This window comes from Equus caballus, chromosome X (genome assembly GCF_041296265.1).
Source record: "Equus caballus isolate H_3958 breed thoroughbred chromosome X, TB-T2T, whole genome shotgun sequence".
Classification (NCBI taxonomy): domain Eukaryota; kingdom Metazoa; phylum Chordata; class Mammalia; order Perissodactyla; family Equidae; genus Equus; species Equus caballus.
The window spans coordinates 78,567,068-78,588,840 of NC_091715.1; the positions used below are offsets into that span (position 1 = coordinate 78,567,068).

The 21,773-nt window shown below is 36.7% G+C and overlaps 1 protein-coding gene across 1 annotated transcript in view; it reads right to left on the minus strand.

Annotated features, from left to right (window-relative positions):
• Positions 1 to 21,773, minus strand: part of HDX (highly divergent homeobox) — a 194,756-nt gene that overhangs the window by 148,483 nt on the left and 24,500 nt on the right. Inside the window, exon 2 of the mRNA XM_023633281.2 lies at positions 11,059 to 11,109. Within this exon, the coding sequence (XP_023489049.1) occupies positions 11,059 to 11,109 (51 nt within the window). The remainder of the gene's footprint in view (positions 1 to 11,058; positions 11,110 to 21,773) is intronic.

The window sequence follows — 21,773 nt, forward strand, 5'->3', positions numbered from 1 at the left end:
CCTGAACCAACAGTATCAACATCACCCAGGAACTTGTTAGAAATGCAAATTTGGAGGCCCCACCTACAGATTCAGAAACTCTGAGAAGGGCCCAGCAACCAGTGTTTTAACAAGCCCTCCAGGGAATTCTTATGTAGGCTAAAGGTTGAGATCCAATGTATTAAGCTATAAGTATAAGGGGGAATAATGGAGGAAATTTCATTCCACAAACATTTGTCTAGCTCCTATTATGTGTCAGCCACATAGGATTTATTAAAACATGATTTTTGTTCTCAAAATATTCATAGTCTAGTACAGCAGCCACAGACTTAAAAAGTGCAAAATAGTGAGATAGAGATGGGGTGGAGGTGGAGATTGTAATTGGATCTAGGAAAACTAGAGCTGTGAATATGAGTGATCGGCTTTTGCAGAGTGAAGTTCTATTTCTGACATGTCAACAGCTATATTCCTAATATGGCTGTAAATGTTTTTCCTTTTCGTCACGTTGTTGATGCCGGGATAAAGCGAGAGACCAGAGCGTCAGTTATTCTAATTTAGCAGTTGTGCAATAGAAAACTGCAAAAAAAAATTGGTATACATCCAGGAAGAAGTCCACTTATAAATGTCGCTCTTGAGGGCATAATGAAATTGATTCTTCTTTCTCTAATTCCATATTGAAATTTATTTGTAGCATTTTACCAGATATCTAGGGGATCTAGATAGTTACATTGATTGACTTCTAGGAACAGCTTGAACTCTATTTATATGGAAAAAAATATACTGCTTTGTCAAGTTAAATTGCTTTTCTTTAAATTTTAAAGTGATTCTCAGCCACTTGGGGGATTTGGAATACTTTTGTTAATATGAAACAGCCATGCATCCTTTTCCCAGAAACACACACACATACAAATTTGAATGATATTTATTGTGGGAGGAGTCCATGGATTTCCTAAAGATCATCCGTGAAATTGCTGTAGTATGTATACCCTAGGAAATAACTCTCCTGTTATATGCTTCAAGATGATCCGCAAAGTGACTTATTTGGTTATAAGAGTGCAAGTAGTAGCCCAGAGAAATTGTCTAGAAAGAAATTAGTTACTTATTTAGCACTATCAAGTGTGGGCCATCCCAGAATGGCTCAAATCAGTATCATCTGCAAGTATTCACCTCCTAATCCACACAAATATATCAACCAGACACCCATAATTTGATCTGAAGTCTCATTTATCCTTAGAGGAACTAAAACACATGAGGAGTTGGAGGGACCGTTAGTCCTCAAGTCAAATCAAGGGAGATACATTGAGAACACCTTTGCCTACATAAGCAAAATGTATCTGAAGAAGCACCCAGATACATACTTTGTATCTGTGTTATAAAAGAAGATAGCAAAAGAAATATTTCATTATTCTAAACCGGTGTTTAAGGTATAGGGAGGATTGGGAAAAGAAAGGCAAAGAAGAGTTCTTAAAAATCCAGAGTCATTTGACAAGCTTTTGAAAAACTGCTCTGCACTAAAAATATAAAGAATTGAAATGGCTATTTTTAAGGTAAATTGAATAAGAAAAAACCTATCTCATTTTTTTTTGAGGAAGATTAGCCTTGAGCTAACTACTGCCAGTCCTCCTCTTTTTGCTGGCCCTGAGCTAACATCGTGCCCATCTTCCTCTACTTTATATATGGGACGCCTACCACAGCATGGCTTGCCAAGCGTTGCCATGTCCGCACCCGGGATCCGAACCAGCGAACCCCGGGCCACCAAGAAGCAGAACGTGAGCACTTAACCGCTGCACCACCGGGCCGGCCCCGTATCTCATTTTTTTATATCATTTTGCCATCACTTGTTATGTATAAGGAAAATAAAAGGAAGCAAAATGAATTACCTAAGGTTAATTGATCAGTAATTTGCTAAATGATATACTTTTGATCAAATAGAGTTGATGATCATTTTAAAGTGACTTAATCATGTAATTTTTCAGTCCTATGTAGTAGATGAAGGCTGAAGAGCTAAAGTTTGGCAAGGAGAATTAATGGTACAAGGGCTGGGCCTCAGTCAAAGTAGAACCAATGACCTGAAACCATGTGAATAGAGCAAAATAGGTGCATATAGAATGCCCAATAATCAGGACCAGACAGTGAGGCCCAAACTATAGGCAGTCACCAGAAATATAAAAGGTCAGACATGTAGCAAAAATCGTAGCTGGCAAGATTCTGGATCCAGAATTGTCATACTGGGTTACAGAAATCAAGAACTCGGTTAAAGAGACTAAGTATCAGAAAGCATGCAAAATATTGAGAAAACAGCATTAGGATCTAAGTTGGTAGGGAAAAAGCTGGGCAGATTCAAATACAAAGGTCAGGTTAAAAAGAAAGAAGCCAGAGACCAACAAGATACTCTCAGGCCTGGCCAGTTTGATTTATTGAACACTCAAGAAAGTGAGTGATCAGGAGTCAAGGGAAATCAAGAAGCAGCAGCCATAGAAGCTTAAAGCACCGTGCATATATAGGTACAAGGACAGCTATTAATACAAAGGTAGATCCTGATAAATGAGGGAGCTCTTTAGCCTTAGTCTTGAGCTTTTATAATCCTACTGTGGCGAGACTGGGCCCTGGAGGTGGGAGCAAGTAATTGGGAACACCTGGCATCGATGAAGTGTGTGTGGGCGGAAAAGTAGTCGCTTCTGGCAGTCAGATTCTGACAATAAAACCCAAAGGAAAATATGAAGTGTTTTGGATGTCTTATAAGAGTTTATAAGATACCATCTTCCTTTCAAGCTTAAATGAGTATCATTGTTTCCATTAAAGTTTTTAAATGATGCAGAGAAAAATTATTTGGTAATGAGATTTTTTCATGTTTCCTTTTTAGAACATTGTACTATTTTATACGACTGGCTTGCATTACACGGACTGTCTAAGAATACTATATCATCGTTTTATAAGCTTGCCTTATTAAAGTTTCTTTTAATTCTTAATATTATTCCTTCAATACAAATCCACAATGTGCTGCAGAGTATTTTTGGGGGGTAACATTGATTTATAACGTTATGTAAATTTCAGGAGTACATCATCGTATTTTTACTTATGTATAGTCTACAACGTGTTCACCACCAAAAGTCTAATTGCCATCCATCACAATACAAATGTCCCCAATTACCCCTTTCACCCTCACCCCAAACACTTACCCTTTGGTAACCACCAATCTGTTCTCTGTATCTATGTGTTTGTAGTTTGTTTGTCTATCTTCCACATATGAGTGAAATAATATGGTATTTGTCTTTCTCAGTCTGACCTATTTTGATTAGCATAATACCCTCAACTTCCATCCTTGTTGTGACAAACAGTAAGATTTCATCTTTTTATGGCTGAGTAGTATTCCATTGTATATATATACTACATCTTCTTTATCCAATCATCTGTTGATGAACACTCAGGTTGTTTCCATCTCTTAGCTATTGTGAATAATGCTGAGATGAAAATCAGGGTGCATATGTCTTTTTTTTTTAAAGCCCCCCGGTACATAGTTGTATATTCTTCGTTGTGGGTCCTTCTAGTTGTGGCATGTGGGACGCTGTCTCAGCCTGGTTTGATGAGCAGTGCCATGTCCACGCCCAGGATTCCAACCAACGAAACACTGGGCCGCCTGCAGCAGAGCGCGCGAACTTAACCACTAAGCCACGTGGCCAGCCCCGCATATGTCTTTTTGAATTAGTGTTTTTGTGTTCTTTGGATACATACCCAGAAGTGGAGTAGCTAGATTGTGTTATAGTCATACTTTTAATTTTTGGAGGAATCTTCATACTGTTTCCTATAGTAGCTACATCAATTTATATTCCCACCAGCAGTGTATGAGGGTTCCCTTTTCTCTGCATCCTCTCCAACAGTTGTTAATTCTTGTCTTCTTAATTATAGGCTTTCTCACAAGCGTGAGGTGATATTGCATTGTGGTTTTTTTTTTTTTTTTTTTAAAGATTTTATTTTTTCCTTTTTCTCCCCAACGCCCCCCGGTACATAGTTGTGTATTCTTCGTTGTGGGTTCTTCTAGTTGTGGCATGTGGGACGCTGCCTCAGCGTGGTCTGATGAGCAGTGCCATGTCCGCGCCCAGGATTCGAACTAACGAAACACTGGGTCGCCAGCAGTGGAGCGCGCGAACTTAACCACTCGGCCACGGGGCCAGCCCCTGCATTGTGGTTTTGATTTGCATTTCTCTAATAATTAGTGATGATGAACATATTTTCTTGTGCCTGTTGTCTATCGGTATATCTTCTTTACAAAAGCATCTGTTCAGTTCCTCTGCCCACTTTTAAGTTGGGTTTTTTGTTTGTTTGTTGTTGAGTTGTATGGGTTCTTTATTTTGGATATTAATACCCTGTTGGACACACAATTTGCAAATATGTTCTCCCAAGTGGTAGATTGTCTTTTCACTTTGTTGATGGTTTCCTTTGCTGTGCATAATCTTTTCAATTTGATTTAGTCCCATTTGTTTATTTTTTTGTTGTTTCCCTTGCCCGAGGAGACATATTCAGAAAGGTACTGTTAAGACCAATGTCAAAGCACGTACTGCCTATGTTTTCTTTTAGGGGCTTTATGATTTCAGGTATTACATTCAAGACTTTAATCCATTTTGAGTTAATTTTTGTGTATGGTGAAGATAATGGTCTAAATTCTTTCTTTTAAATGTGGCTGTCCAGTTTTCCCAACACCATTTATGGAAGAGACTTTCCCTTCTCCATTGTATGTTCTTGGCTCCCTTGTTGAAAATTAGCTGTCCATAAATGTGTGGGTTTATTTCTGGGCTTTCAATTCTGTTCCGTTGATCTGAGTGTCTGTTTTTTCTTCCGCTACCATGCTGTTTTGATCACTATAGCTTTGTACTATGAAATCAGGGAGTGTAATACTTCCAGCTTTGTTCTGTTTTCTTAGGATTCCTTTGTCTACTCTGGGCCTTTTGTTGTTCCATATAAATTTTATGATTCTTTGTTCTATTTCTGTGAAAAATGTTGTTGGGATTCTAATAGAGATTGCATTAAATCTGCATATTATGTAATATGGACATTTTAACTGTTAAATTTTCCAATTCATGAGCATGCAATGTCTTTCCATTGCTTTGTGTTTTCTTCAGTTTCTTTAACAATGTCTATAGTTTGCAGCATACAGATACTTCACCTCTTTGGTTAAATTTATTCCTAGGTATTTTATTCTTTTTGTTGCAATTGTAAATGGATTTGTATTCTTGAGTTTTCTTTTGCTAGTTTGTTATTAGTGTATAGAAACCCCATTGAATTTTTATACTGATTTTGTACCCTGAAACTTTAGTGTATTTGTTAATTATTTCTAACAGTTTTTTGGTTGATTCTTAAGGGATTTCTATATATAAAATCATGACATTTTCAAATAGTAACTGTTTTACTTCCTCCTCACCAATTTGGATCTCTTTTAATTCGTTTTCCCGCCTAATTGCTCTGGCTAAAATTTCCAGGACTGTGTTGAATAAGAATGGTAATAGTGGGCATTCTTGTCTTGTTCCTGTTCTCAGAGTAATGGCTTTTTCAGTTTTTCTCCATTGAGTATGATATTAGCTGTGAGTTTGTCATATATGGCCTTTATTGTGTTGATGTACTTTCCTCCTATACCCATTTTAATGAGAGTCATCACAAATGGGTGCTAAATTTTGTCAAATGCTTTCTCTGCATCTATTGAAATGATCATGTGATTCTCATTCTTCATTTTGTTAATGTGGTGTATCACATTGATTGATTTGTGGATGGTGAACCATCCCAGCACCCCTGGAATAAATCCCACTTGATCATGGTATTTGATCCTTTTAATGTATTTTTGTATTTGATTTGCTAATGTTTTGTTGAGGATTTTTGCACTGACGTTCATCAGTGATATTGGTCTGTAATTTTCTTTTTTTCTGTTGTCCTTGTCTGATTTTGGTATTAGGTTAATGTTAGCTGCATAAAATGAGTTAGGAAGTGTCCCTTCCTTTTCAATTTTTTGGAAGAATTTGAGAAGGATAAGTATTAAATCTTCTTTGAATGTTTAGTAGAATTCACAGAGGAAGCCAGACGGTTTTGGACTTTTGGTTTCTGGGAGATTTTTGATTACTGTTTCAATCACTTTACTAGTGATTGTTCTAATCAGGTTCTCTATTTTTTCTTGATTCACTTTTAGAAGGTTGTTTAGTTTTCAGAATTTTTCCATTTCTTCTGGGTTATCTAAATTTGTTGACACTTCGGTTTTTGTAGTGTTCTCTGTCAACCCTTTGTATTTCTGTGGTATCCATTGTAATTTCTTCTGTTTCATTTCAGATTTTATTTTTGTGAGCCTTCTCTCTTTTTTTTATTAGCAAGTCTAGCTAATAAAGTTTGTCAGTTTTGTTTATCTTTTCAAACAACCAGCTCTTAGTTTCATTGATGTTTTCTATTGTCTTTTAAGTCTCTATTTGATTTATTTCTGCTTTGATTTTTATTATTTCCTACTTTCTACAGACTTTGGGCTTTGTTTGTTCTTCGTTTTCTAGTTCCTTGAGGTTTAATGTTAGATTGTTTATTTGAGATTTTTCTTGTTTTTTGAGATAGACCTGTATTGCTATAAACTTCCCGGTTAGTATTGCTTTTGCTGTGTCCCATAGATTGTGGTATGTTGTGTTTTCATTTGTTTCCACGTATTTTTTAATTTCTTATTTGATTTCTTCATTGATCCATTAGTTGTTTGGTAGTATGTTGTTTAGTTTCAATATATTTGTGACTTTCCCAGCCTTCTTCTTGTAGCTAATTTCTAGTTTCATACCACTGTGGTCAGAAAGGATGTTTAATATGATTTCAATGTTCTTAAATTTATTGAGATTGTTTTGTTTCCAAACATATGGTCTATCTTTGAGAATGTCTCATGTACACTGGAGAAGAATGTATATTCTGCTGTTTTTTGATGGAATGTTCTATATATATCTATTAATTCCATCTGGTCTACTGTTATATTTAACGCCACTCTTTTCTTGTTGACTTTCTATGTGGATGATCTATCCATTGATGTAAGTGAGGTGTTAAAGTCCCCTACTATTATTGTGCTGCTGTCAATTTCTGCCTTTAGGTCTGTTAATAATTGTTTAATGTATTTTGGGGCTCCTATGTTAGTTGCATAGATATTAATAAATTTTATGCCTTTTTCATGGATTGTCCCCTTTTTCATTATATAATGTCCCTCTTTGTCTCTTGTTATCATTTTTGGCTTAAAGTCTATTTTTTCTAGTATAAGTATGCCTATGCCTGCTTTCTTTTGCTTTCCATTTGCTTGGAGTATCACCTTCCATTCCTTCACTTTGAGTTTGTGTTTGTCTTTAGAGCTGAGGTGGGACCCCTGGAGGTTGCATATTTTTGGGTCTTCTTTTTTAATCAATCCAGCCATTCTGTGTCTTTTGATTGGTAAATTTAATCCATTTACATTTATCAAGGTTGGCCCTGTTGCATAGTAGTTAAGTTCGTGTGCTCTGCTTTGGTGGCCTGGGGTTCAGGGGTTTAGATCCTTGGCATGGACCTACACATCGTTCAGCAAGCCACACTGAGGCAGCATCCCATATACAAAATAGAGGAAGATTGGCACAGATGTTAGCTTAGGGACCATCTTCCTCAAGCAGAAAGAGGAAGATTAGCAACAGATGTTAGCTCAGGGACAATCTTCCTCACACGGACAAAAAGAATCAAAAGCTTTCTTAAATAATGTGAAGTTGGGGATACTAGGTATATCTTCTAAGGAAGTTGATTTGAGGTGGCTAAATTGGCAGAGTATGTTGGTGAAGAGGGTTATAAATCTAAGCTGGACCTGGCAAGGGCTGTATCAAATGAGTCAAGGTTGTGACTGAGAGTCTAAACCAAGACCTAGACCTCAGTGATCAGAAATGGAGGCAGGAGCTGCAGAAACAGAGGTGCATGCTGAAATAATGTGTAAAATATGGAACTAAAAGTAATGCTTGTCCCATGTGGGTGTTAAGATTGCAACAGGCCAGACTTGTCTTTTAGAGACACATGGGTTAGACTCATTTGCAAATCAGTGCCTTCTTTTATTGAGGCTACTGTGGATGTTCTGAACAAACATCTGGAGATAATGGCCAATACTCTCAAATCTTAAAGATAATCTCTACCTGGACAAACATCATCATTGGTATTCTAGTACTGTGAAAAAAATTGTTCAATATAACTTAGAATTATAGGGCTGCCAAAGCAGCCATAAGCATTCATCTAATCAACTCTCCTTTTTCTAAATAAACCTGTTCCTAAGCAACATTCTGGTAATTTTTTTTTTTTTTTTGGTGAGGAAGATTGTCCCTGAGCTAACATCTGTTACCAATCCTCCTCTTTTTGCTTGGGGAAGATTGTCCCTGAGCTAACAGTCTTCCTCTATTTTGTATGTGGGATGCCACCACAGCATGGCTTGATGAGTGGTGTGTAGGTCCACAGTGAGGATCTGAATCTGCAAACCCTGCACTGCTGAAGCAAAGCACATGAACTTAACCACTATGCCACCAGGCTGGCCCTGGCTTTTTAGTTTTGGGGGGTTATTTTGCTGAGGAAGATTAGCCCTGAGCTAACACCTGTTGCCAATCCTCCAATTTTTTTGCTTGAGGGAGACTGGCCCTGAACTAACATCTGTGCCAATCTTCCTCTACTTTGTATGTGGGTTGCAGCCACAGAATGGCTGATGAGTGGTGTAGGTCAACGCTCAGGATCTGAACCTGCAAACCCAGGCAGCTAAAGTGGAGCACACTGAACTTAACCACTATGCCACAGGGCTGGCCCCTCCAGTAATATTTTTAATCTGTGTACATCATGAGCAATAAACTTTGAAGACTCAGCATATATGAATAGTTTAGTGTGGTAATAAAACTTTAAAAGTCAGACATTTTTTAACTCAGATATAATCTACATTTATTAAGCTTGCACAGTATTGAACACTGTACTAGATATATTCCTATATGTCATCTCATTTAATATTCCAAACAGGAGGGAGTTACCTCTGTTTTACACATCAGAATATTAAATATAAATAATCATTATTTTGCTGACACAATAAAGCAAAGATTGTAAACATTTCATTTAAATGCCATTAATTAGCATGAGTTTGTACAGTCAAACAGAGATTTTAGATTTTTTTTAATGGCTGGCACTTACAAAAAGCAAAGCCCACATTTCCCATTTTAGGGTATACTTCTGTTCCCCTTTTCTCATTCCACACCTAGTGATAGTAATACTTGCCCTTTTATTGAATGATGACCTCATACCAGATATTAAATAAGTTCTTTACATATATTCTCTCATTTAAGCTTAACAACAATACTATGAGAGATTATTATCATCATTTTCAGAGAGGGAACCAAGTGTCAAAGAGGTTAACCTCACAAAACTTGTATGTGGGAAAACCAGGATTCAAACGTAGTTGTGCCTAAATTCAAAGCCCATCATTCATAAGTACTTTGATATTGCCTTCTATGCTCATACGATATTTACATTTTTTAAAAAGTGGCCCTATTGGGAAAATTTGATTATGGACTGGATGATAGATGATACCAAGAAATCATTTCCATTTTGTATGGTATGATAGTAACAGTGATTGTGTAAGAAAATGTCCATTCTTAAAGAGATACATACAGAAATATGTAGAGTTGAAAAGATGTGATGTCTGAGTTTTTCTTTGAAATATTTCAGCAAAAGAAAAGATTTAGATAAAGCAAATGTGGCAAAATAATGACAACTGTTGAATCTGAGTTATGAGTGTATGGGCACTTCATCATTCTTCTCTCTTTACGTTTCTGTATATTTAACATTTGCATAATTATTATTTTTTAAAAAGTCATGATACAAAATACCAGCAAGCCCCCTATGACCCTATTATTCCTCAGTTCCAATTCAATGGCCCAGGGGAGAGGTTCTCATATTCTTATGTACCTCATGTCTTCTATGTAAGGGGTCATGCATAGCAGAACCAACTGGTTCATACTCCTTTTTCCTGTCAGGAATGAGTTACCTTAGGTCTTGGGTGCCAAAAGGTCTTAAAGGTAATAGAAATTCATGACCACAGGAAGTAATAATATGATCATTATGCCCTATCCACATTATAAATAAAAGTCATAGTGCCTTGAGACACTCTCTAACACCTTACCCAGCTTTTGTTTTTTTAAAGAGTCTGCTGTGTTCTAGGCACCTTTCTTTAAGATTTTTTTTAATTTTTCCTTTTTATCCCCAAAGCCCCCCAGTACATAGTTGCATATTTTTAGTTGTGGGCCGCTCTATTTGTGGCGTGTGGGATGCCAGCTCAGCATGGCTTGACGAGCAGTGCCATATCCACAGCCAGAATCTGAACTGGTAAAACCCTGGGCTGCCAAAGTGAAGTGCACACACTTCACCACTCGGCCACGGGCCAGCCCCCTTACCCAGCTTTAACTTTCCACGTGCAACTTATTACTATATGACACATTCTATATTTACTTGTTAATTATCTTTTTCTTTCCCCACTATACAGTAAGCTCCATGATGAAAGGGATCTTGTCTGTTTTGTTTACAGCTATATTCCAAGAAGCTGGAATGGTGCCTGATGTACAGTAGGCACTCAGTAAACATTTGTTGAATGAGTGATCTAGTGAGTAAAGGGAGAGCTGCAGTCATTTTTGTACTTCTGCCACTAGGCAAGGAAAAAATTAACACATAAGATTCATTACTATATGGTCAAGTAGGAAAAGGTAAGTTGGGAGCTCAGCAAGAGGTAGCTTTCCTATGATGGCTGGGTGATGGTAGTACAAATGTGACCAGGTGTCAGGGGCACCTAGATGGCTTGAATAATACATTACTCATTCCCATTCTGAAGAATGGTTGAGACAATGAGGATCTTTAACCATCTTCCATCTTGGCTAGGGGCTTGGATGGATCAAGGCTAAGGATATTGAATCAGACCATTATAAGCTTTAGAGAGTGTCTGAAGTCTCCCGAATTACTTGAGGTCACTGAAAGATTGGCAAGAGGGCCCCAGGTCTCTTGCTCCTCAGGCAGATTGAGATCCTTACTCAGTGTTCATTGCTGTACATTTGTTACCTGGGTCCAGGGCCGAGACTGGAGCTCTGCTTCAGCTTTGTTCATCTTGCCCTAGAGAAAGGAGAAAAAAAGGAATTTCTTACATTGCTACCCAATGCTCTAGAAAATTTTAATGCTAAACTGTACTTTACCAGTAGCAGACCAGTCTCTTTGTTAGACTTAGAGTACAGAGAGAGAACAGTAGGCACTGAGATCATGAAAGGAAGAGAAGATGAAGAAGGGTGAATATTACAGAAAAAGGGTGGAAGTAAAGACAAATTTTGACTGCTTCTCAGTTTGGAGCATGAGTATTTGAGGTTTTACGTTACTGCATTCTTAAGTATCTCTCTAAAATAGTATACTTTCAACCTCTATGACAAAAATAAAATGTCAAAAAAGAAACTTTTAATATAATAGATAAAGATCTTAAGAAAGGTTTACCGACACTGGAAGAGCTAGAATGGAAATAGAGCATGTTACTTGATTCATAAGGATGGAGTGAACACACTAGCACAATACTTGTGAAATTTCTTATAAGTGTGGAGAAACTATTAGATCATATGCAAATAAGACTAAGTGTACTTCTTTTTAAGCAACTATATATATGAATCTAATGAGTGACTAAAGTGTTAAAGTATGCAAATTATTCAGTTTTAAAGCCCATGTTCTATAAATGAAGCCATTTTTCATCTAAATTACATCATGTGTTACATACTGACACTACCTTACATACCACAAATTTATAAAAAGCAATACCATACCTTGACAAAACAAGAAAGGCAAGAATATTATAGGCACCTCAAATATGTGGTCAAAGAATTTCTAGAAACAAGAACAATTTATCTGAAGTAATAATATGCTCATTATGCCCTGCTCACCCTATCAAACAAGAAGGTAAATCACAGATCGAAGAAAGTGCTACATAGGGAAGAACAACTTGGCGGCGGGGTGGGGGGCAACAAACTATCAGGCATGCCATTGCTGAAATACTACAAATGCCCCAAAGGCCATGAAGTTGGCTACCATCTTAAATATAGTTAAGCTTATTAATGGAAATTTTCCAAGCTACAGGATGACTAATTTTGGTTACACCCTCCCCTCAGAGTGATTAATGCTTAAACCTCTCCACCACCACCACTATCATGCACTCACCCCTTGCACTATACTTCCTAGTAAGAGAAATAATAATAATGATTAAGACAAAATGGAGTCCTCAAAGACATATAAGTAAGCATACAGATAGTTTCTTGAGGTGGAGCTTTTATCAAATCAGGTAAAGGGAATATAAATAGTACTAGACTAGTACAATATCTCTTTTCCTTTCTGAGTGGTTGATGTGATAAGATAGAACAAGGAAACATTGAACCAGGGTAAAGTCAAGGGAAAAGCTGATATGGGAAGCTTAGAAAATTCTGCTGCAGAAAGAGGATTCAGCTAAAGGGAGGCACAGAACAGGTACCTTAGACTTGTCTTTAATCAAAATATTGGGCTGAAGTACCAAGAGTGCCCTTGAGGCTCATACATAGTGTGTCTCACCTTATTGAAGCATCTAGACTGTGTATATTCATTAATATAAACCTGGTAAACTTCTATTTCCAGCATTATGGCCAGAAACATGAAAACTCTCTCATTATAGTACACTTAGAAATGCTGGGAAAGTAACAACATCCTTTTGAATGAATAGGTGAGCTTGCAAAAAAGTAATGGAAGGACTTCCATTTCAGTAATGAGAGGTTAGGTTATTCTCACCCACCTTCCCTGAGAAAACAAAGTAAAATACTGTATAAAATATTTGTTTTAAAAATTTATTTAGAAGCACCAAAGAAATGATAAGATAGTTAGGAATTGCCAAGAAAAATTTGAAGGGAAAGTGAGAATCCAGAGAGATAAGACCACAGAAGCTACTTTGGTGTGAAGACTTGGCAATCTAGAAAAATTTGAACTTGGTAAACTGGATCCTCAAAGTATAGACACTCAGGGTAAGAGCAAACCATAAGTATACTATTTGTGTTACACAAATACACATTACGTTAATCATCCAGAAAAACCTCTAGCTGTGAATTTAGTCTAACAAGATAATAGATTTGTAGTATCCCTAGGCAACCAGAAGCAGATGCAAATTCTCCCTGGATGAAGTCACCTTTATTCCAGGTCTCAAATTATTCCCACAGTTAATTGTTCAAGGTACAATGAGCAACACACAATAATAATCAAGTATATAAAGAACCCAGGTACCAGGAGTGAAAACTAGTAGAAAAAATAGCGATCCACAAAGACCTCAGATAATAAAACTATCAGAAATACCTTTAAAACAGCTAAGGTTACTAGCTTTAAAGAATTAAGAGAAAATATTAATAACTTTGGAGGAAACAAGAAACTATAAAAAGTGGCTCAGCCGATTTGATGGAACTTATAAAAGTAAAAATAAAATAGCAGAAATTTAAAAACAACTAAAATGTATGGCTTTTAATAGAAAATTAGACATAACTGAATAGAGAATATATGAACTTCAATGTAAGTCAGAAGAAATTAGCCAGGATGCAAGTGTGGAGAGAGAAAAAGATTAAAAATATGGAAGATAGGTAAGAGATATGTAAAATAGAATGAGAAAGTCTAACATGTGGTTAGTTAGAGTCCCAGAATGAGAGAAGAGAAAGGATGGTGTAGAAGCAATATTTAAATGGATAATGGTTATGAATTTTCCAGCAATGACAAAAGATATCAAAGATTTCAGAAGCTTAATGAATCCTGAAAAATATAAATAGAAGATAGCCACACCTAGATACATCAAATGAAACAGCCAAACACCAAAGAGAAAAAGAAAACCTTAACAGAAGTCTAAGTAAAGAGACACTATCTTCAAAAGAGTGGCAAGTAAACTGATATCTGATGGCAGCAATGAAAGTCAAAAGTGGAATATATTCATTGTTCTGAAAAAAAATGCCAGCTTAGAATTCTATATCCAGTGAAAATATCTTTCAAGGAAACTAAAAAATGAAAATATTATCAGACAAAAATAAACTGAAAGAGTTATTACAAGACAACCTTCATAAAAAATTACTTTAAGGAAACTCTTAGATGTAAGAAATGAAGAGAAAAAAGAGTAGTAAATATGTGAGTAATTTTAAAAGACTATTTACTGTATAAAAGAGTAATAAGGTCTTATGAGATTCAATTTTTAAGAAGGTATAAAATTAAAATACATGACATAAATAGCATAAGCTGAAAGAGGATAAATGGAATTAAAGTATTCAAAAAGTTTTGAATTCTCTGGGAGGAGAATATAGAATTTTGTTGACTTCAGACTTTCACTTTTTAAGCACGAATGTTTTAATTTATGGAGTAAGCACTAAAACATGAGAAATAAGATCTATAATTTCCAAACAAATGTTAGGCAATAACTTGAAAGATTAAAACAGAACCAGTGATCAGAAAGTGGATAATAAAAAGAAAAAAAAAAAGAACAGTCAGAACTGATACAAAGCAGAAAATAAAATATTAAATATAAATTCAAATATATCAATGATTATATTAAATGTAAATGGATTAATGCTCCATTTCAAAGGTAAAGATTGTAAAGTTATGGGGAAAAATCCAACTATATACTATAAAAGAGGACCATATAAACCTAAGGCTAAGAAATATTTGGAAACTTACACCATGAGAATTTTAATTTTTAAAAAGTTGTACAGCTATATATTTTTAAATTATTATTTATTATTAATATTTATTTATTTGAAAAAACTAGTATAGCTATGCCAGACAAGATAGACTTTAATGTAAAAAGCCTTATTATAGAAGAAGCAAGTTACTTCATGGTGATAAAGTTTCAATTCACCAGAATAATGTAAAAAACAAGCTTGTGGAGAGTGACATCAGCATCATGGCAGAGTAAGTTGTTCCCTTTGTCTCTCCCCTCTAAGTTAAAATCAAACAGACATCCATTGACTAACAGAGGATTCCCTACTCAGCACAACAGGATGCCTAAAAGAGTCATGCAGCTATACATCTGAAGGCAGGTGGACTAGACCCCCATGAAGCAGTGGAAGTAGGGGAGAAGCCCCCTCTCTCTCCCCTTGTGGCAGTGACCCAGGGCACAGATCCTCACACAGCGGCTCACGTGACTGAGTCTGGGTGAGGGCTGCCCAGCCCACACACGACTGCCCACAGAATGGCAGTGGTAGCCCACACAACCATGAGTGGAGGCAAGGGCAGCCTGGCCCATGCACAACTACCTGTGGAGCAGCAGCCCTGCCCACGTGAAAGCCTAATGGATGGAAGCAGCAATGGTGGGGTTAGCCCCACTCATGCAAAAGCCAGCAGAGGAAAAGCAGCAGCCCTGCTGGCACAAAGATCAGTGGAGCAGCTGCAACCTTGGCAGCCTGACATACATAACTGTAAGCAGACAGGACAGGAGCAGAAAAAACTGCCCCTGTGCCCCCCAAGCAATGCTACAAATAGAAGCATCAGGAACCACAGCAGAACTAGTGACCCAGCCCCCAGTAGCAGCATCCTTGAAACCAGCTCCACCAGCAGCAGGGGCTTCATAAAAGTGCCCAGGTCTCTGGAACCCTGCCAACAAAAGTGACAGCCATGAGGCCAGTACCCCTGGCAGAAGTACAAACAGCACCCCTGGAAACCTGGGAGCAGCAGCTCAGGTGGTATATGGGATAGCAGCAACCAAGCCCGTGGATAGCCAGAGCAGGAACATGAGACACAAGTGGGCCCAGGCAGAAGTGCTCACAGACTGGTGACCCTGGTGGCATCACTAGAGATTGCAGCAACGTCTAACAGCAAGGCACCAGAAGCCCCAGAGACACAAGCAGCACAAGGAAGGCACTGATGACACTTCTGGCAGAGGCAGTGGAGGGTGGACAGTGCAGGTTCTCAAATACAATCAGAAGCAGCTCAGAACAAAAGCAACAAAAGCCATACCCAAATAAAAAAATGTGATTGCTACCACAATTTTGCTGGCAGAGGATCAATTCATCAGACATCATGAAGAACTACAGTAACCTGGCAGAACAGAAGGAAAATTAGAACTCTCCAGAAACCAAACCTGAAGTCACAGAATATTACAATCTAACTGACAGAAAATTCAAAATAGCTGTCATGAAGAAACTCAATGAGTTACAAGAAAACTCAGAAAGAAAGATCAATGAGCTCAGGAATAAAATTAGTGAACAGAATGAATACTTCACCAAAGAGATTGAAGCTCTGAAAAGAACCAAACAGAAATTCTGGAGATGAAGAACACAAGTAATGAGATAAAAAATAATGTAGAAAGCATTAAAAATAGAGCAGACTATATGGAGGAGAGAATTAAGGAGCTCTGAGATAGAAACATAGAAATAATTCAGGTGGAGGAGGAGAGAGAGTTAAGACAAAAAAATGAAGAAATTCCAACTCAATTAGGAAAAGTAACATAATGATTATAGGTATCCCAGAGGGAGAACCGAGGGAGAAATGAGCAGAGAGCTTATTCAAAGAAATAATAGCTGATAATTTCCCAAACCTAGGGAAGAAACTAAACATGCAAGTACATGAAGTTAATAGAACTCCTAATTACGTCAACTCCAAAAGAGCTTTTCTAAGGCATATATTAAAACAATCAAAAGTCAACAACAAAGAAGAAACATTAAGAGCAGCAAAAGAGAATAAAATAACCCACAAAGGAACTCTCATCATGTTTTCAGCAGATTTCTCAGCTGAAACTTTACAGGCTAGGAGAGAGTAGAATGATATATTCCAAATTGTGAAATACAAAAAATATGAGCCAAGAATACCCTATCCAGTAAAATTATTCTTTAGATACGACAGAGAAATAAAAGCTTTCACAAACAAAAACTGAGTTAGTTCATTGACCCTAGACCTGCCTTACAAGTAATGTTGAAGGGAGCCTTCCTACCTGAAACAAAAAGGCAAGGGTTTATAAAGCTCTGATCAAGAATATAAATAGATAAAATCATAAAATTGCAGCTCTCTATCAGAATAAATTATAAAACACTTAATTATAATAAAGGGGAAGAAAGCATCAAAAATAACTATGAACTCTTCAATTTGGTCACAAACCTAAAGACGAAAAAGAGTTATTTGTGACAACAAAAACATAGAAGAGGAAAAGGAGAGGAATGGAACCTGCATAGGTGATGGAGATAAGAGGATATCCAAAAAAGGACTATCTCATCTATGAGATCTTTTATACAAACCTCATGGTAACCACAAAACAAAAAATTAAAGCAGAGTCACAAATCATAAATAAAGAGACAACTGACAAAACCATCACAGAAAACCACCAAACAGAAATGGCAGTCAGAAATACAAGAAAAAGAAACAATGGAAATATAGAAAAACTAGAAAACAAAAGATCAAATGGCAGTATTAAGCCCTCATACATCAACAATCACTGTAAATGTAAATGGATTGAACTCATCAATCAAAAGACACAGAGTGGCTGGATGGATTAAAAAACAAGACCCAACAATATGCTGCCTTCAGGAAATACATCTTAGCTCTAAACACAAACATAGGCTCAGAGTGAAGGGATGAAGGATGATACTCCAAGCAAATGGCTAGCAAAAGAAAGCAAGTGTAGCCATACTTACATCAGACAAAGCAGACTTCAAGATAAAAAAGATAGGGGCTGGCCTGGTGGTGTAGCAGTTAAGTTCACAGGCTCCACTTCAGCAGCCCTGAGTTTGCAGGTTCAGATCCCGGGTGTGGATCTTGCACCACTCATCAAGCCATGCTGTGGTGGTGTCTCTCATAGAGGAACTAGAATGTCCTACAATGAGGATATACAACTATGTACTGGTGCTTTGGGCAGCAAAAAAAAGAGGAAAATTGGCAACAGATGTTACCTCAGGGCCAATATTCCTCACCAAGAAAACAATAAAAGCATAAAAAAATGAATATACATCATGACAAAGTGGTATTTATTCTTGGAATGCAAAGATAGTTAATCATATGAAAATCAATCAATGTAATATGCCACATTAGTAAATTGAAAGAATAAAAAACACCTGGTCATTTCAATTGAGATATACTTATTTGGCAGAGTAATTATTTGGCAAAATTAAACACCATTTCTTGATAAAAAATACTCAATAAAGTAAGAATAGTAGTAAATTGGCTCAAGATGATACAGGTCATGTACTAAAAACCCACAGATAATATCATATTCAATAGTGGAAGACTGCAAGCTTTCCCACAAGGTTAGGAACACGACAAGGATGCCAGCTTATGCCAGTTCCTTTCAAAATAATATTGGAAGTTCTAGCCAGAACATTAAGACAAGAAAAAGACATAAAGTCATTCAGATTTGAAAGGAGTAAAATTATTTCTGTTCATAGATGACACAATATGATATGTAGAAAATCCTAAGAGATTCCACAAACAACTGTTAGAGCAATAAATAAATTCAGTAAAGTTGCAGGAAACAAAATCAACACATAAAAATGTGTCATATTTGTATACACTAACATTGAACAATCCATAAAGTAAATTAAAAAAATAATTCAATTTACAATAGCATCAAAAAGAATAAATACTTCAGGATAAATTTAACTAAGGAGGTAAAAGACTTGAACACTGAAAATCACAAGACATTATTGAAATATATTTAAAGAATATATAAGTGGAAAGAATCCCATTTTCATCAATTGGAAGACTTAATATGGTTAAGATAACTATACTACTCAAAGCCATCTACAGATTCAATGCAATCCCGACCAAAATTCCAACGGCATTTTTTGCAGAAATAGAAAAACCTATATGAACACACATGTGGAATCTCAACAGACCCAGAATAGCCAAACAATCTTGAAAAAGAATAGCAAAGAATAACAAAGGCCACCAGGCCTCACACTTTCCAATTTCAAAAGGTACTACAAAGCTACAGTAATCAAAACTGTGTGGTACTCACATAAAGACAGACATGTAGACTAATGGAATAGAATGGAGACCCCAGATAGAATCCCTTGCATATATGGTTAAATGATTTTTGACGAGTATGCCAAGACCATTTAATGGCAAAAGGACAGTCTTTTCAACAAATGGTGCTCAGAATACTGGGTCTAACCATGCAAATGAATGAAGCTGGACTCTTACCTTACACCCTGCACAAAAATTAAGTCAAAGTGGATCAAAGATTTAAACATAAGAGATAAAATTATAAAACTTTTACAAGAAAACAGAGAGGAAAATCTTGATAACATTTGGAGAGGATTTGGAGAGGATTTCTTTGTGCATCTAAGGACACTATCAAGAGAGTAAAAAGACAATCCACAGAATAGGTGAAAATACTTGGAAATCATATATCTTAAAAGGGATTAATTTCCAGAACATATAAAGAAATTTTACAGCTAAACAACAACAACAACAAAAAAACACACAACCTAATTTAAAAATGGGCAAAGCAAGCAATCAGAATCCCAATCACATTCTTCACAGAAATAGAACAAAGAATCCAAAATTGGTTTTTTTGAGGAAGATTAGCCCTGAGCTAACATCTGCTGCCAATCCTCCTCTTTGTTGCTGAGGAAGACTGGCCCTGAGCTAACATCTGTGCCCATCTTCCTCTACTTATATGTGGGGCGCCTGCCATAGCGTGGCTTGCCAAGCAGTGCCATGTCCACACCCGGGATCCGAACTGGTGAACCCGGGCCACTGAAGCAGAACGTGCAAACTTAACCCCTGCACCAACGGGCCGGCCCAAGAATCCTAAAATTTATATGGATCAACAAAAGGCCTCAAATAGCCAAAGCAATCCAGAGAAAAAAGAACAAAGCTGGAGACATCACACTCCCTGATTTCGAAGTATACTACAGACTTGTAGTAATGAAAACAGTATGATATTCACAGAAAAACAGACAAACAGATCAATGGAACAGAATTGAAAGCCAAGAAGTAAAACCACACATCTATGGACACCTAATCTTTGACAAAGGAGCCAAGAACATAAGATTGCGAAAGTAAAGTCTCTTCAAAAAATGGTGCTGTGGAAACTGGACAGGCACATGCAAAAGAGTGCAAGTAGACCATTATACCATACTTAAAAATCAACTCAAAATGGATTAAAGGCTAGAGTGTAAGACCTGAAACCATAAAACTCCTAGAAGAAAATATAGGCAGTAAGACAAGAAATAACAAGCATTGGAGAGGATGTGGAGCAAAGGGAATGCTCATACACTGCTGTGGGAATGCAAACTGGTGCAGCCACTATGGAAAACAGTATGAAGATTTCTCAAAAAATGAGAAATAGAAATGCCATATGATACAGCCTATACCATACAATCAAGCCATGCTGTGGCAGCATCCCACATAAAAAAAAAATAGAGGAAGATTGGCACAGATATTATTAGCTCTGTGACAATCTTCCTCAAGCAAAAAGAGGGAGACTGGCAAAAGATGTTAGCTTAAGGCCAATCTTCCTCACACACACACACACACACACACACAAAGGATTATGCTAAACCTGATGGTAGGTATCTGTCATGAACCCCATTTGAAAAAAAATCAAGAAATACCTCACTCCTTTTAGAGCTTTAAATCCCCAGGATATATAAGCACTAGTGTTCTCAGATCCTCCAGATCGTAAAGGTCTATCACTTGCTATATCAAAATTCAAATACTTTAGCCAAAGAATTATTTTCTTGTTTTAAAACCTGCTAGCAAAGCAATTATCATCCCTGCATTACTTTAAGCTCTCCAGTGTCTTGAACCTTAATTTCTGGCTAAGTTCTCCTGGCCCTTGTCCTTTCAAATTCATCTGTAAACTACTCAGATCCTGACCTTTTGCAATAAGAGATGAGGCCTCAGGGCTTGATCTGTCCTTCAACACTACCATCCAGACAAATTAAGATCTGAAATTTTCCCTTGTGTATAATTAACAACTTAACAAATAAAAAATGTAGTAGGTACCTAATTCTTTTCTTTAAATTGTGGTAAGAAGACTAAACATGAGATTGCTTTTAACAAATTTGGAAGTGTGCAATACAGTATTATTAACTATAAGCACAGTGTTTGTACAACAGATACCAGAATTTACTTACCTTGAAGAACTGAATTTTTATACCCGTTGAACTGCAATTCCTTATTTCTCCCTCCCCTCAGCTCCTGGAAACCAACATTCTACTGTCTGTTTTTATGAGTTTGACCATTTTAGATTTCTCATGTAATGGAATCATACAGTATTTGTCCTCCGGATTGGTTTATTGCCTTTAGCGTAATGTCCCCCATGTTCATCCATGTTGCCACATATGGCACATATGTCACATATTCCTTCTTTTTAATAATATTCCATTGTGCATATATATATACACCACATTTTCTTTATGCATTCATCCTCTAATGGACATTTAGGTTGTTTCTGTATCTTGGCTCTACAGAATAATGCAGCAATTAACATGGGAGTACAGATATCTCTTTGAGATCCTGATTTCAATACTTTTGTATATATACCCAAAAGTGGGACTGCTGGCTCATATGTCTGGAAAACTGGACACCCACATGCAAAAGAATGAAGTTGGACCTTTATCTTACATCATACACAAAAATCAACTCAAAATGGATTAAAGATTTAAACTAAGACCTGAAATTGTAAAATTTCTAGAAGAAAACATAGGGGAAAATCTTCATGACATCGATCTAAGCAATGATTTCTTGGATATGACTATAAAAACACAATAAACAAAACAAAAAATTGACAAATGGGACTAAATCAAACTAAAAAGCTT